The sequence below is a fragment of the Anthonomus grandis genome, chromosome 2 (genome assembly GCF_022605725.1).
Source record: "Anthonomus grandis grandis chromosome 2, icAntGran1.3, whole genome shotgun sequence".
In the NCBI taxonomy this organism is placed as follows: domain Eukaryota; kingdom Metazoa; phylum Arthropoda; class Insecta; order Coleoptera; family Curculionidae; genus Anthonomus; species Anthonomus grandis.
The window spans coordinates 8,213,592-8,227,874 of NC_065547.1; the positions used below are offsets into that span (position 1 = coordinate 8,213,592).

Consider the following 14,283-nt stretch of genomic DNA (forward strand, 5'->3'; position numbering starts at 1 on the left):
CTAAGTCTTGGAGACACACCTCTCTGGATTCGAATGTTTCTTAGCTAACATTGGCAGACATTTTGCCTCATAAGTCCCAGAGATCTTAAGATATTTCAAAGTGGTCTTCAGCTTCTTTTAGCGCAATGTCTAAAGGTTCGTTAAAGGTACAAAATGCTTTCCTAAGTTAGAAATCCCCAAACTTATCCTAAGTCATCAAGACTCACGTCTTTGGAGTTTATTGTCTCTCAACTGATAAGGGCAGATATTTTGCCTCATAAGATATCTCTTAAGATATTCCAAAGTGGTCCTTAGCTTCTGCTAGCGCAATGTCTATGGATTCATTCAAGGTACAAAACGTTTTCTTAAGTTGGAAATTCCTAGAGTTATCCTAAGTCATCGAGACTCACCTCCATGGAATTTATTGTCTCTTAAATGATATGACCAGATATTTTGTCTTGTAAGTCCAAGAGTTCCTAAGGTATTTTAAAGCGGGTTTCAGCTTCTGCTAGCGCAATGTCTGAATATTTATTAATGGTATAAAACATCTTCCTATGTTCAAAATTCCTGGAGTTATTCTCAGTCATCGAGACTCACCTCCATGGAGTTCATTGTCTCCTAACTGATATGGGCAGATATTTTGTCTCATAAGTCCCGGAGTTCTTAAGATATTTCAAAGCGGTCTTTAGCATTGGCGATAGCACAATGTCTGAACATTTACTAAAGGTACAAAATGTCTTCCTAACTTAGAAATTCCTGGACTTATCCTAAGTATTCAAGACACACACCTCAAAGGACTCGAATGTCTCTTAACTGACATGGGCAGACATTTTGTCTCATAAGTCCAAGAGTTCTTAAGATATTTCCAAGTGGTCTTCAGCTTCTGCTAACGCAATATCTGAGGATACATTAAAAGCACAAAACGTGTTCCTAAGTTGGAAATTCCTGGACTTATCCTAAATCATAGGGACTCATCTCCATGGAGTTCATTGTCTCTTACTGACATAGGCAGACAATTTGCCTCGTAAGTGCCAAAGTATTGATGATATTTTGAAAAAGTTTTGAGCATTCGCTGGGCCAATGTTGCACCATTAACAAAAAGTATCCTTGAGTATCCTTCAAAACTATCAAAACTTATACTAAATAAAGGAAAATTCACAAAGGAATTTATTATATGTACGTGTGCACCAAATGATTGGAGAATTCGATAAACAGATAGAGTAGTATCTGGTTACAATAAAAGTAGGTCTATTGCTAAGATTGTAACTATTAAAAAATAATTGATCCAATAAATACGTGTATTCACTTAAATTATGTACAACTGAGACTGTATTATATAATTTAAGATTGTCAAGTGCTATTTCCTATAAAATCTATAATTTAACATATTTACAAATTTGCGCTGTAGGCTCTTAAGTCGGTTGAGAGTATTGGTCAAATCAATCTTGGTAAGGGTTTACTTGTTCTACAAAAAATAAAAGGGATGGATTACTGGTGGTAAGTTTAATAGAGAAAATCTAGGAGTAAGATCATCAAGCTTCATTTAATTTTTTTCAGGGTATTTGTCGAGTATCAAGGATCAGTTAAACGCAAGGAAAACGTATCAGTAGTGGTTGAGCAGTTGGCAGAGTTGATAGAACAAGAGCACGACGATAAGTAGCGGAATACGCGACTATTCTTTTACGGACCAATTATGACGTAATATTATCAAAGACGGGAGAAGGGCTACTTTCTCTATATATTTAAAGACGGTAATAAAAGATCAGAGCGTATCTTTTGTTCTAAAAGGTAAAACGATTTCCCGATAATGTATTTATTAAAAGACGTGTCAACTAAACTAAAGACATTCTACGATTTAATTAAAATAAGTCAATACGTTTAATAAAAGAAGTTGATACTTACCTAAATAGTATAATTTTACCCGAAATACTTACCTGTTAACCAGTGTTTGGTTTTAACTATTCTATTAACATTAAATTTATGTCAACAGAATAGTTATGTAATTTCTAAAAAGAATCCAGTGCTTTTTTTGTATAAACTGGAACCCTTAGACAATAAGAAAAAGCCTACAATAATGTTATTATTCCAGGCTCTTAAGCCATCAATTAATTATATTTTTTAGGCAGTCTAACCATCAATTTCTTAAAAATATTTCCAGGCAATTAAAAAAATAATTTAATTATTCCTGGCAGTTATGCGATCAACTGCCTCGTCTCTATTTTAACTTAGAGAAATAGTTAAACCACTCAACTGCCTGGACGTGATAGAATTCAACATTTGTCTGCCTGAAATTACAAATAGAAAATCTGGCTTAATTGACTGGAAGAAATAGAATTTTTTAATTCCAGGCAATTGAGTCATTGATTCATTAGGTACATTTCAGGCTGTCTAGTGGTTAATTCCGCCATTTGGCCAAATATGGTGGCAATGCTTTCTTTGTGGGATGTTGTCCATTTATATCTTAGTCCTACAAATATATAATCCAAAATACCTACATACATTTCGCCCATATCGGTGATACTTGAAAAAAGGGTAGAATACGGACCAAAATCTGGATTCATGATATTAGACTAGATATAGTTAGGCAATAGTGTCAAGGTAATTGAAATATTCCAGGCAGTTGATCCCATGTCTAGACATATTCTCAAATACCTGAAAATGATAAAACTGTACCGTGTAAAAAAACATAATGACTTAAGATCATTGAGATATTGTAAAGTTCAAACTTTTGCTAATGACACTCAGTTATACTGTTGTTTTGCTGATATGTTTATGGAAACATTGGAAACTGAAGCTCTTATAAATGAGGATTTTATGACTCATAATTCATTATCTCAAAGCCATAATTTAAAATAATAATTAATAATAAAAATCAAGTTTTGAAAAATTTCAATATTTTTATTGATGAATATAAAGTTAATATGGTTGAATTTACGTTTTAAAGAACATATAAAAACTTCAACTATTCAAAGGGTTAATATCATAAATATAGATTAAAAACGTCATAAAATTGTAAATAATTTTTAAACCGCAAGGTTAGAAAGGAATTATGTGAATTTTAATTAATGTGATTATATTTATAGTTTTTGTTTGAGATAAGTAGCAAGAGAGTAAATCTCGTATATAAAGAGTTCAAAACTTTTGAGTTGGGTTATGTGATCAAAAATATGACTACATTACACCGTGGTATAAGGAACTAAATTGGTTTAAAAAGAATGATTGGAGAATTTGGCATTTTTGCAATTTTTTAATAAAGATTATTAAAAATCATCAATGCCATTTTCACTTATATTCAGAAATGAATTTCATAATAGTTTCAAAAGAGTTTTTCATATAATGCTGTCAAAGATTCAAAGTATTCAGTTACAAATATATTTATTTTATTTTAAATTGCACAATGAATAAGAATATCCTATAAGCCATTAAAATGTGCATGGGATATTACAAGCAGAATTCCCACAATTATCCTAACAAAATTCATTCGAGAGTATTAAAAAAAGTAAAATAAAATATGCCCAGGATATGGATAGGACAAAATATTCCAGGAATATATCTGGGCTTCCTCTGGTGTAATTAAATGTTAATGGATATTTATGCAACATTTTCTATGTGACAAAATTTGCCTATACATTTTTAAAATTTTATTTATTACCATTTTTTATTCCTTATCCCTTAAAAAAACACAGAATTTCGATATAGTTAACTAATTCATCAGTTTATTCTTCACATTGTTCTTTTAACAACAATAAACAGTAAAAAATGGTTTTTCTTTTATTTTCCATTTCACTGGTTTGTCATAAATTTTCAAATGGATTTTTTAGATTTTTTTTTATAAAAAAACATTTTTTTTCAACAATCACCACAACCTTGGTTTTCCCTATGATCACCCTCTCCACCATGTTAATCCTTAATCCATGCTTCTATGAAAATAAGATTAAAAGTGCCAAATACAACCTTGAACATGCATTTAACGTCCCTTTAACAATATTCCCAACCAATAGCATGCAAACCATAATCATATTTATACAATTCTCTTTACGTTAATTGATATTATGGGCGGTCCAGGAACGGATTAATCGGATTAAACTCAAACACCCTTTCACATTTCAAAAGGTACTTAACACGATTTAGAATGAGACAAATCATCAGTTAACATTGTGAAGTCAATAGTACAATCATGTCTTCCACATCAAGCAATACATCAAGTGAAGATTGTGAATCCCTCAGTGGCTGTGATAAACCCATATATTCCTATAACGCATTGATAGTGATGGCTATAAGAAGTAGTCCTAGAGGTATGTTAAGTTTAAACGACATTTACGAGTATATTATGGCGACGTTTCCTTACTACAAGAACACCGCAAAGAAGCAATCCTGGCAAAATTCCGTTAGGCATAACTTGAGTATCAGTGAGTACTTCATAAAAGTACCAAGACCCATTAATGATGGAGGCAAAGGAAACTTATGGACCTTACATCCTTCGGCACATAACATTTTTATTGGAGAAACCACTGGTAAATTGAGGAAAAACGCTCACGAAGTACCATCGTGCCCTTTAGTGACCCCAATGCTCCCTCAGCTGGATACATATCACATGCACCAAAGGGCCCAACAAGAGTACCAGCATTACCAGCAATTGTTGCAGTACCAACAGGAGGTGCAGTATAGATATGAGCAACTTTATTATCCGTATGTGCCGATGCCTGGACATCATTTTCCGCCCCCAGGACCGTTTCCCAGGTTTTAAAAGGTTTTTTTGTTGTTGGCATTTTTTGTTGCTGAACGTACTTACGTGTGATATAAGTTAAGTGAATTTGTTGTAAAATGCTAAGTGTATTGTAACATGTTGGAATGTATGTATGTAAAAGTTAAACTATATTAATAATTATTGTCAATATTACGTAATATAAATAAAAAACACTAAATTATTTATTTTTCTTTTTGATACTTGTTTTGGAGAGTGAGGAATGGAAAACGTTAAATTCCAAACCAAATTTTGTCTTTAAAAGTTTTTGATAAATAAACAATATTAAATCTGAATAATCCAATAATTTAATTAAATCAATTTAAAAATAAGTTATACTTTTAAAAGTAAGTTGACCTTAGGATTGTATTGATTCGCATATTTGTATCATCTCTTTTCTCATGTTTTTTCGTCCCTTTTTGCGACTGACCTTTTTATATTTATTTTTATGACTTATTACCATTTGTATTTTAACGATGTTTGTCTAACTTTAAAATGCTCCTTCCTGTGCTAATTTAATGTATCTTTTTATAGTCTCTTAAGCCCTGATGATGGCCTACAGCCGAAAGTGCTAGGCAGCAATTTTCAATTAATTATATACGCTGAATACAAGTAGTGTTTTTTATTTATCAAGCAAACACAGTATACAACCTATACACTCATTAATATTAAATCTCTGAAATCTGGTCTAGAAAATTCAAAATGTTTATGCCTAAGGAGAAAAAGAATCTCCAAATAGCCCATTTATGAATTTAAATCATGAACCAAATGCACTGTTATGCACTATTTACCTGCACGATTTCCAATAAAAAACATTATTTTTATATATTCAAGTTTTCTCATCTCTTATCATCCTTGTATAGAAATTGATATATTTATATTTATTAGTGAGTCACCAAAAAGATACCTATATGTACATTCTTCAAATTTTTTTATAATTAAAAATTAATAAAACTAGTTATTTTAAAATTAACAATAAATACTGCATTTATTTATCATGTAAAAATACAATAATTTAATGTATTAAGGTAGGTAAAATTGAGCAAAGAATTATTTACTAAAAGAAAGTGCTACTTTCAGCCTATTATACAACCAAAATGCACATTTTCTTTGATAAAACAACAATAGTATATACTGTAGATACCGGAGAAAATTAAGACATATTATTTCCTCCCTAATAGTATTTTTATTCAGGTCCCAAGAATACTGACTTATTAAGAAAATACTGTTCCATCTCTACTTTAGTTTTTTCATCTATTCCCCTTTACTGTAACAGCATAAAAATGTTCCAAAGAGAATTAAAGCGACACCCAGCAGAGTTTCTAAAATAAAAGATTTTCAGCAAATGTAATAATTGATACACCAAGGGACAAAAGAGTTACAAAACAAATCGCAATTTATTATTATTAAAAGTAAATCCACAGGTGAAAGTGAAACATCCTATGCACTTTTTATGAGAACTTACTTGCCCATACTTACTTTTAGAGGGTAAAGTTTTCTCTAAATAGGCATCGGCTATGGCAGTAAAAATGAAGGTTAGAGTGTTGGTAAGGGGAGAGGCCAAAGTCAAACTGACATTTTGCAGTGTAAATATATATAAAATCGATCCAGTTTGGTTGAAAGCCATTGGAATCAGATACTGAAAATTTGAGGAAAACTTTTTATATTACCTGGATGTGTATGTGATCTTACCTGTAAATTGGTCGCCAGGTATTTGAGTTCTAATAAGAATTGTTTGATCACATTGGGCGCTTTTACTTTGGTGATGGATTGTGAGTTTTTTTTAATCATTGGGTTCGTGAAACCCCATAACATAGCCACACAAATCAGGCAACCTGAAAATAGAATAATTGTCCTTTAGTTTGGTTTTTTAAATTAAATATTGATTTAATTTACTGGACTGGGCATATTAATTGGTTTAACGCTTGCTTGTTTTATTACCTATATAAAACCATGAAATATGTTCAGTAATAGGTTCTGTTAAGCTTCCCTGGGTTGTCTACTTTGTCGACCAGTTTATCTGTGATATTCCAGAAAAGTCCCAAAAGACTTTACCCAATATACCTAGGATTTTCTAAAGATCTTGAATATATATACCTGTAGTATGAGTATGCATTTGCATTATTGCAGTTCGAAAAGCATTTCTGGAAGGTTCCCTATATGACTTATATGACAATTTTCCACAGTGGGAGCTTTACACTAGCAGGAACTTTAAACTTTTAATGACCCTGTATAAGTAATTAAAGGTACAAACCCTTATAAAGCGTTAATAAGGTTGAAAATAACAGGACAAACATGACAAAGAGCATTTATAGTCTCTTCGATCATCAAAAAAGCACTTACCAATTTCAAAAAGCATATTTATCCCTTATTTATTGAGTGCTATATAAAAAAAGGCTAAAAATCTAAATATTTGAAAAAGGGAAGTGTTAACTTTCTAATATTAGGAACATTTTATAAATATACATTATACAAATATAAATAAATAAGTAAATAAAAAAATACCATATTTTATGAACAGTTTTGATCATCATAAGCAAACAACTGTTCACAACAGTTCATGTTTGATCTCATTACTTTAAGGTGTGTATACATTTTATCGATAATGAGCGTGCGGATTTTTATTCCGCCACTTAAATAGGTAAATGAAGTACCGCCAGCACGTAAACGTAGACGACAGTAAACGTGACATACGACGCAAGCCATGTAAATTTGATTCTTGCGTCATGTTTTATATTAATGTGGAATTAAATTTGTAAAAACCGTGACGTTTACTTTTTTATTATATATTATACTTTTTCATTTATATAAATTAGCAAAACTCGGAATATTAATTATTTGATACATACTCTCAGTCGATACCAATTAAAAATTAATTATTAAATTCCAATAAGGAAGTTGAACATTCAGTGAACAGTTCTTAATTTAGAATGGACAACTGTTCATAATAGTCGACATTGGCGTGTAAACTTGGAGTAAAGTAATTATTTAATGAACAGTATTTATTGATTACAATCAGCGCTTAAAGATGGTTCACAATCGCTTCAAATCTTAGGACAGGGACTTCGATTTTCATTCAAGATTCTACCACAGTTGGGTTTGTTTAGAATCCTAATAAAAAATCACATAAGAGATTAAATTCAACACAGCAGCATTTGGTGAACAGTTTTGTATCATTAAACAACTGTTCATGATAGTTGCTATGCACATCTGCATATTAAGGCGATTTTATTCACCATCGTTTTTAAGATAAATAGGAATATAGTGTTCTTTAAAGCATATTTTATGTATTTAGGAATTTATTTGAGAAATAAATTGCCAGTGGAGGAGAGCTGACGTAATAGCTTTTAAACCAATCTTTCACAATCTACATTAGGGTTCCAGAGTCTCAATAGGGTTTTACAAAGAAGGGAATATTTAATTTCACTAAATATTCTCCAAATAAAAAAAATACACCACCTTAGAGAATTTGACCCTCCTCAAATTCTCTTTGAACACAACAGTTTGGATCACCAAGCCACTGTTCATAATAGTTGCTATTCGTATTTGCACATTATGGCATATTTACACTTAAAAACGCTTTTAAGATAAATCGGCGAATTGTGTTCTGGGACTTCTCTGAGAAAAAAAAAATTGTTATGTACGTATTCATTTAAAAAATAATATTCTTGACATAAAACAACCATGGATACCTACGTAAACCATGGATACTACACCGACATAAAGGAATATACGAAAGCACTTAAAACTGAACATTTAACGAACAGTTTTGCCTGTAGCAAGCAACTGTTCACATTCGTTTTTAACCTTAAGGTGGTTTTTCATTATTCCTGAATCACAAATGGCGGATTTTTATTCCGAAACAAAATCTTTAAAATAAATATACAAAAATATAATTAAAAAACATAAGATAAAAATAAATTGTATTTATTCGCCGGTTGCTTTAACGGTTTCTTCATGGCTACCAGTTTTAGCTTCTCCTCGTTTAATTTCCGCATCACCTCCGGAGTCCACTGTGAACTGTTTCTCTAAAACTGCATTAGGCGCTAAAAATTAGTCAAAATGTAGTTTTTGCATGCGTATTGTACAAAATTAGTACTTCATTTATATCAGAGTAACTAAAGGAAAAGTGGAGCCAGCCAAGATTTGGAGAGTACTCCAGTGCCTTATTAACCACTTTGTTTGTATTCACAATTCACATTCAGCCACTTCGACTGTTGAAACAGTTGTGCACAATGAAAAATGAACAGCCGCTCACAATAGTTGACATTTCTGACCAAAAGGCTTTACAACTTTTTTAAAAATAAAACAAAAGTTTAAAATAGCCATGATTTGTATATTTAAATGAATATTTATTCATAATGATACATACTTTAAATTGATACCAATCAAAAGCCAATTAAAAACTAAATATAAAAAAAAGTTGAACATTCAGTGAACAGTATTTCTTAATTTAAAATAGACAACTGCTTAAGCTACGGTTTGTTAGAACACTGCGCGACGCATAGCATAAACGATCAACAAAATCTACCTTGATCGACGCACGGTAGTTTTCATACAAGTGTTTTGTTAGTTCCTTTTTTTATCCTATTGTATGCTAGTGGGTGCAGATGGAGACAAACGTATTTTGTCACATTTTCATATATTTATAGTGTATAATATAAGAATAATCATTATGTCTAAAAAATTTTTGCTGGCGATGCTTATTGATGAAGAAGAACATGAATTGGATCTTCTGAGTTTAATTAGTTGTCGTCGCCAAAACAAAACTGAAAATGCGAAACTGAATGTTTTCTAATAGATGTTTGGAAGGGGCTTATAAAGTAACAATAGAAAAAAGACTATTTGGAAACGACTACAAATTTCGGGAATATTTTCGACTATCCACAGAATTATTTCAATTAGTGTTAGATTATATAAGAGCTGATATTACCAAACATCCTTACAACAGGCGTCAAAATCCATATTTTGAAACGAGAGACATAATTTCGGCTTTGATTTTTGCTTTATTGATTGGTGAAAATTTGGAAACTGTTGATGCCACACTATTAAAAAACATATTTATTGCATGGTCCATTGACTCGGTTGGTTGGGTTGCAGTCTTCTCGTTATCTAATAAATGGCGTAAAAGAGCAGTTCTTTCTTCTCGTCCCTTTCTAATTTCGCTTAGAACTATCATGTTTTTGTCTTTTAAATGTGTGCTTTTCTTTTTTTTTTGTGGAGTTTCAATATTGATTTCCTCAGTATCCTTACATCGCTTTGAACTATTTGAGGTTGCGAAACATCTGATTCTTGTTGAATGCTATCTTGGGTATTACTTATTGTGCTGGAATAAAAAAAATTTAATTGTTTCCCACTATCAAAGCAGAGGAATTTTAAGGATTTTAAAGTTTTGAGTAAATACCTTCTTTCATCCAATGATGTAGAATCCAAAAAGCGGAGGTGTTTAAATTTCTTCAGGAATAAGTTCTCAGTGTCATCTGTTCTTAGAGATCCTGTACTTGTGCCTTTGGTGTAGTCCTTTCTCTTTCTTTGGTAGTAATCTCTTATAGACTTCCATCTATTTTTACATTCCACATCTAAAAACCAATCAAGAATAAGTTATCGGAAGAAGAATTTTAGTACACTAATGCGCAATATTTTTATTGCAGGTTCTTGGCAACTGGAGAGTCATACAGGTCACTATCCTTTCAATACAGAATTTACTATAGTTGGATTAGCATATGTGTAAAACAAGTTCTTCAAAGTATTGTTAAACGTATGCTTCATATCTACTACCTCAGCCTAGTAAAGAACAAATGGAGTCAAATACTACAGATTTTAATAGCTTATGGAACTACCCAAATTGTTGTCCATCGATTGATGGTAAACACATAAGAATTCGTTGTCCATCCAATGCAGGATCTCTCTATTTTAATTACAAAAACTTTCATTCAATGGTTCTGCTAGCAGTCGTCAATGCAAGGTATAGATTTGTGGCAATTGACGTAGGATCCTATGGCAGAGAGGGCGATGCGGGGATATCTATTTATAAAATCAAACATAAAAAAGCAGATTGCTACTAACTGTTTTAATTTACCTCCTTCAAGAGTTATTCCTGGTACTAATATGCAGCAACCTCATGTAATAATGGGGGACGAGGCATTCAGTTTAACAAGAAATATGATGAAACCATATTCACAAAATCAAGCAAAGCATGACAAGACAAAAGCCATTTATAACTAAAGACATTACAGAGCTAGAAAAACATCAGAAAATGCATTTGGTACAATGTGTCAGTACTTTAGAATATTCTACACACCCATAGCCGTGGCTCCAGAGGTAGCTGACAACATAATAGTTTCTGCTTGTATATTGCACAACATGCTTCGAAAGGCAAAAATTTCTTGTCCAAACAAAAATGCCAATTAATTCCGGATTTTCCAAAAGAAAGTATGTTAAAGTTAACCGCCACTTGCGACAAAAGAGCATCATATGAAGCATTTGAGGTTAGAGATAACTTTAAAATCTATTTTAATATTATTGAATCTGTACCATGGCAAGGCAATATGATGTCTCGTGTCGAGTAATATTATTATTGTCAAAATATTATATGTGCAATACATGAAACGTGTTATTTTTTTATAATAATAAATATGCCCTTATCTTTCCTGTGAAGTTTTTCTCCAATTTCTTTCCATATATTAGTTTTCACAACATTATCCTTAAAACTTTTACTCTTCACAGTGTATAATGGAGGATGTTCTCGTACAATATCAATCAACTTTTCATCTTCCTCTAAAGAAAATTTGGTTGCCATTTTTCAATGTGTTTTTTATCTGCCCACTTTCAGCTTGACTGAACGACTGCGTCAAAATCAAGCTCGGTTTGATTTCAGCGCACACAGTCGACGCTGTCTGTCGTGCGCCTACCTAAGCAGAACTTAACAAAACGCTCTTCTTTATTTACACACGTTTGAATTCAACGGACGTGCGCAGCGTTCAGCAGAATGTGTGTTTGCGCGGCGTACTGTTCTAACAAACCGTAGCTTTACGAGAGTTCTGCGTTGGTGTGCAAATTTAGGAAAACGTATATTTAATGAACAGTTTTGCTTGGTTACAAACAAACAGTTGTTCGTAATGGTTCACATTCGCTTGAAAGGCAACTTCAACAAATCAGCATTTAGTGAACAGTTTTGCATCAGAAAACAACCGTTCATAATAGTTGCTATTCGCATTTGCACATTAAGGCGAGTTTACACCTAACAGCGTCTTTAAGATAAACCATCTTTCGATTTTATTCGGACACATCGAATTTCTTTTTGTGATAAACAGTTGTACACAATGGTAACACAAGTGAACCAGCTGTGAGCACAGCATTTTTGAGAGTAAATTAGAAATTGTGGATTTAAATAGTTACTTATTCTAAAGTCTACCACAATTTGGTTTGTTTAAGATTTTAAAAGATCTCTTATTCAAAATTCAATTTAACAAACATTTAGTGAACAGTTTTGTATCAGTAAGCAACTGTTCATAATAATACTTGCTATTAGCATCTGCACATTAAGGCGACTTTACACTTAACAGCGTTTTATAAGATAAATCGGAAATATTTCTTAATTTATTCAAAAAATTTTAAAAAAATAAAATTCCGGTACTTGAGCATTTATTTAAAAAATAAATTTCCTAAATAAAACAAACATTATATTCGCGTTAGAAACTAAACATCTCACAAACAATTTTGCTTATTCAAACAACTGCTCACATTTGTGTTCCAACCTTAGGGTGAGCTTTCATTATTCTTCAACAACAAACTATGGCAGATTTTTATTCCGCAATAAAACCTTGGAAATAAATATACAAAAGTATAATTAAAAAACAGACATGTTATTTATTCGCCGGTTGCTCCGGCGGTTTCTTCTTTGCTGCTTCCACCTTCAACTTCTCCTCTTTTAGTTTTCTAACCACCTCCGGAGGCATCGCAAATTGTTTCTCCGTCTGCGTGATCGGCGTAAAGTCCAAATTCACAATCTGAATAAATGAATGAATTAATTAATTAAATCATTTTGTTGTTTTACAACAAAACACGCATAAATTTACATTTTATTCAGATACTTACTTGGGGCAGCACAGAAACCACATAATTCCTGTACCTCGGATGATTTGCGATGGGATTTCCATGAAAAGTTACACTTCTAAGTTCCTTTAGAGGCCTTAATTTAAACACTTCATTTAAGTCATTAATGCAATTTCCATGAAAATATAGAATTTTTAAATTGGGAAACTGCAGCAGGCTCTAAAATTCAGTCAAAATTTAGTTTTTGCTTGAATATTGTACAAACTTAGTACTTCATGTATCTCAGTGATGTAATTGAAGGAAAAGTCGAGCCAGCCAAGCTCTTTAGGGTACTCCAGTGCCTCATTAACCAGTTCGTCGATATTTTTGGTACTTTTTAGTTTATTGTTGTTTAACCATAAGGATTTCGTTAAAAAGCGCTTTTCTGGACCTCGTTCTGGTACACCTCCTATTCGGGTGTACCTTGCACCTTCTAATCCTATAGCTGAAATAATTAATTTTAATAAGATTACAATGGCTTAAATTAATTAGACCTGATAAGAACTTTTGGCCATCCAAGCTGCGTATACCGCTAAAAGAGAAGTCCGCGGGTGATTCGGGATATATGCTCATTTTTCAAAAAAAAATGTCATAAAAACTGATGACAAACCTTTGATGTGTGTCAACTTTTTAAATGAAAAATCAGCAGGTCGTCCCAGTTCTAGTTTTCTTCGAAGATTCAAAGGAATCTCCATAGATTGAGCAGAACTTTGCGGTTTCATCCAATAGATCGGTTGCATCCAATAAACTGGCATGCACAAGTATGTTGGATAATAATAAGCGAACATCGTACTACAGCGAATTTTCCTACGAATTTACCTGAAACTGGGATGTTTTCGTTTTACACCCAACAATGCGGGAATCGATCAACAATCCTAATCGATCGTGACACCTTTTCATATAAAAGCGTGATATCTCTGACCCAAATAATCAATTTTCGGTTGAATTTTTAGTTAAATTGAATGCGGTGAAGGTCAATGCAGTTTTATGCTAAGCACGGCATATTAATAACGATCCGACTATAATTTATAATATAACCACGGCGAAAATTGGCGGGGTTATTTAAATTTTGAAAAGAATGACACGTCAGATTTTTAAAATGGCGGATGGACGCCCTCTTGGAATTAATGCCGAATTAATCGAAAATTAAGTTATATTTGACAATTGACATTGACAATTCAAGCAGGGTTACCTGTATAAAGTGCGTATTGCCTGTTTGTAAAACTTCACATATCTTACGGATTTACTCAAAATTTGACGTAGTTGAAATATGACCAAAAAAATCCAGGTTTTTCCTTCATTGAGGCTAAAAATTTACCAAAAGGTCCCTGCTATTGGCAACACTGGTCCGCCAACATTCTATGACAAGTGACAACCAAAAATTAATTTTCACAATTTGACATTTTTGTCATTGACAACCGAAAATTAGATAATATTTGATATATAAGTGGTGTAATTTAGCGGGA

The 14,283-nt window shown here is 32.3% G+C and overlaps 3 protein-coding genes and 1 long non-coding RNA gene across 5 annotated transcripts; 2 read left to right on the forward strand and 2 right to left on the reverse strand.

Moving 5' to 3' along the window:
• The first annotated feature begins 993 nt into the window (after positions 1-993).
• On the forward strand, positions 994-1,880 carry LOC126748743 (uncharacterized). Its single transcript, XR_007664807.1, has 2 exons — positions 994-1,476; positions 1,537-1,880. It is a non-coding gene; the product is annotated as an uncharacterized LOC126748743 (long non-coding RNA).
• Positions 1,881-4,156: 2,276 nt separating this feature from the next.
• LOC126750065 (fork head domain transcription factor slp2-like) lies at positions 4,157-4,726 on the forward strand. Its single transcript, XM_050459561.1, has one exon. It carries the CDS (start codon positions 4,157-4,159, stop codon positions 4,724-4,726), a length of 570 nt encoding a protein of 189 aa, XP_050315518.1.
• A 955-nt stretch (positions 4,727-5,681) lies between these two features.
• On the reverse strand, positions 5,682-7,222 carry LOC126748737 (transmembrane protein 234 homolog). The gene is made up of 4 exons (XM_050458154.1): positions 7,067-7,222; positions 6,416-6,558; positions 6,203-6,362; positions 5,682-6,045 (listed from the first exon to the last, which is right to left on the reverse strand). Exons 1-4 carry the CDS (start codon positions 7,080-7,082, stop codon positions 5,978-5,980), a joined length of 387 nt encoding a protein of 128 aa, XP_050314111.1. The 5' UTR covers positions 7,083-7,222; the 3' UTR covers positions 5,682-5,977.
• Positions 7,223-12,513: 5,291 nt separating this feature from the next.
• LOC126748717 (leucine-rich repeat-containing protein 51-like) lies at positions 12,514-13,828 on the reverse strand. Of its 2 annotated transcripts, none has more exons than XM_050458104.1 (4): positions 13,428-13,828; positions 13,051-13,262; positions 12,821-12,997; positions 12,514-12,732 (listed from the first exon to the last, which is right to left on the reverse strand). In XM_050458104.1, exons 1-4 carry the CDS (start codon positions 13,603-13,605, stop codon positions 12,589-12,591), a joined length of 711 nt encoding a protein of 236 aa, XP_050314061.1. In that variant the 5' UTR covers positions 13,606-13,828; the 3' UTR covers positions 12,514-12,588. The 2 variants fall into 2 exon arrangements, with proteins under 2 accessions (XP_050314061.1, XP_050314071.1); XM_050458114.1 differs by having other exon boundaries at positions 13,312-13,562.
• Between the last annotated feature and the right edge of the window lie 455 nt (positions 13,829-14,283).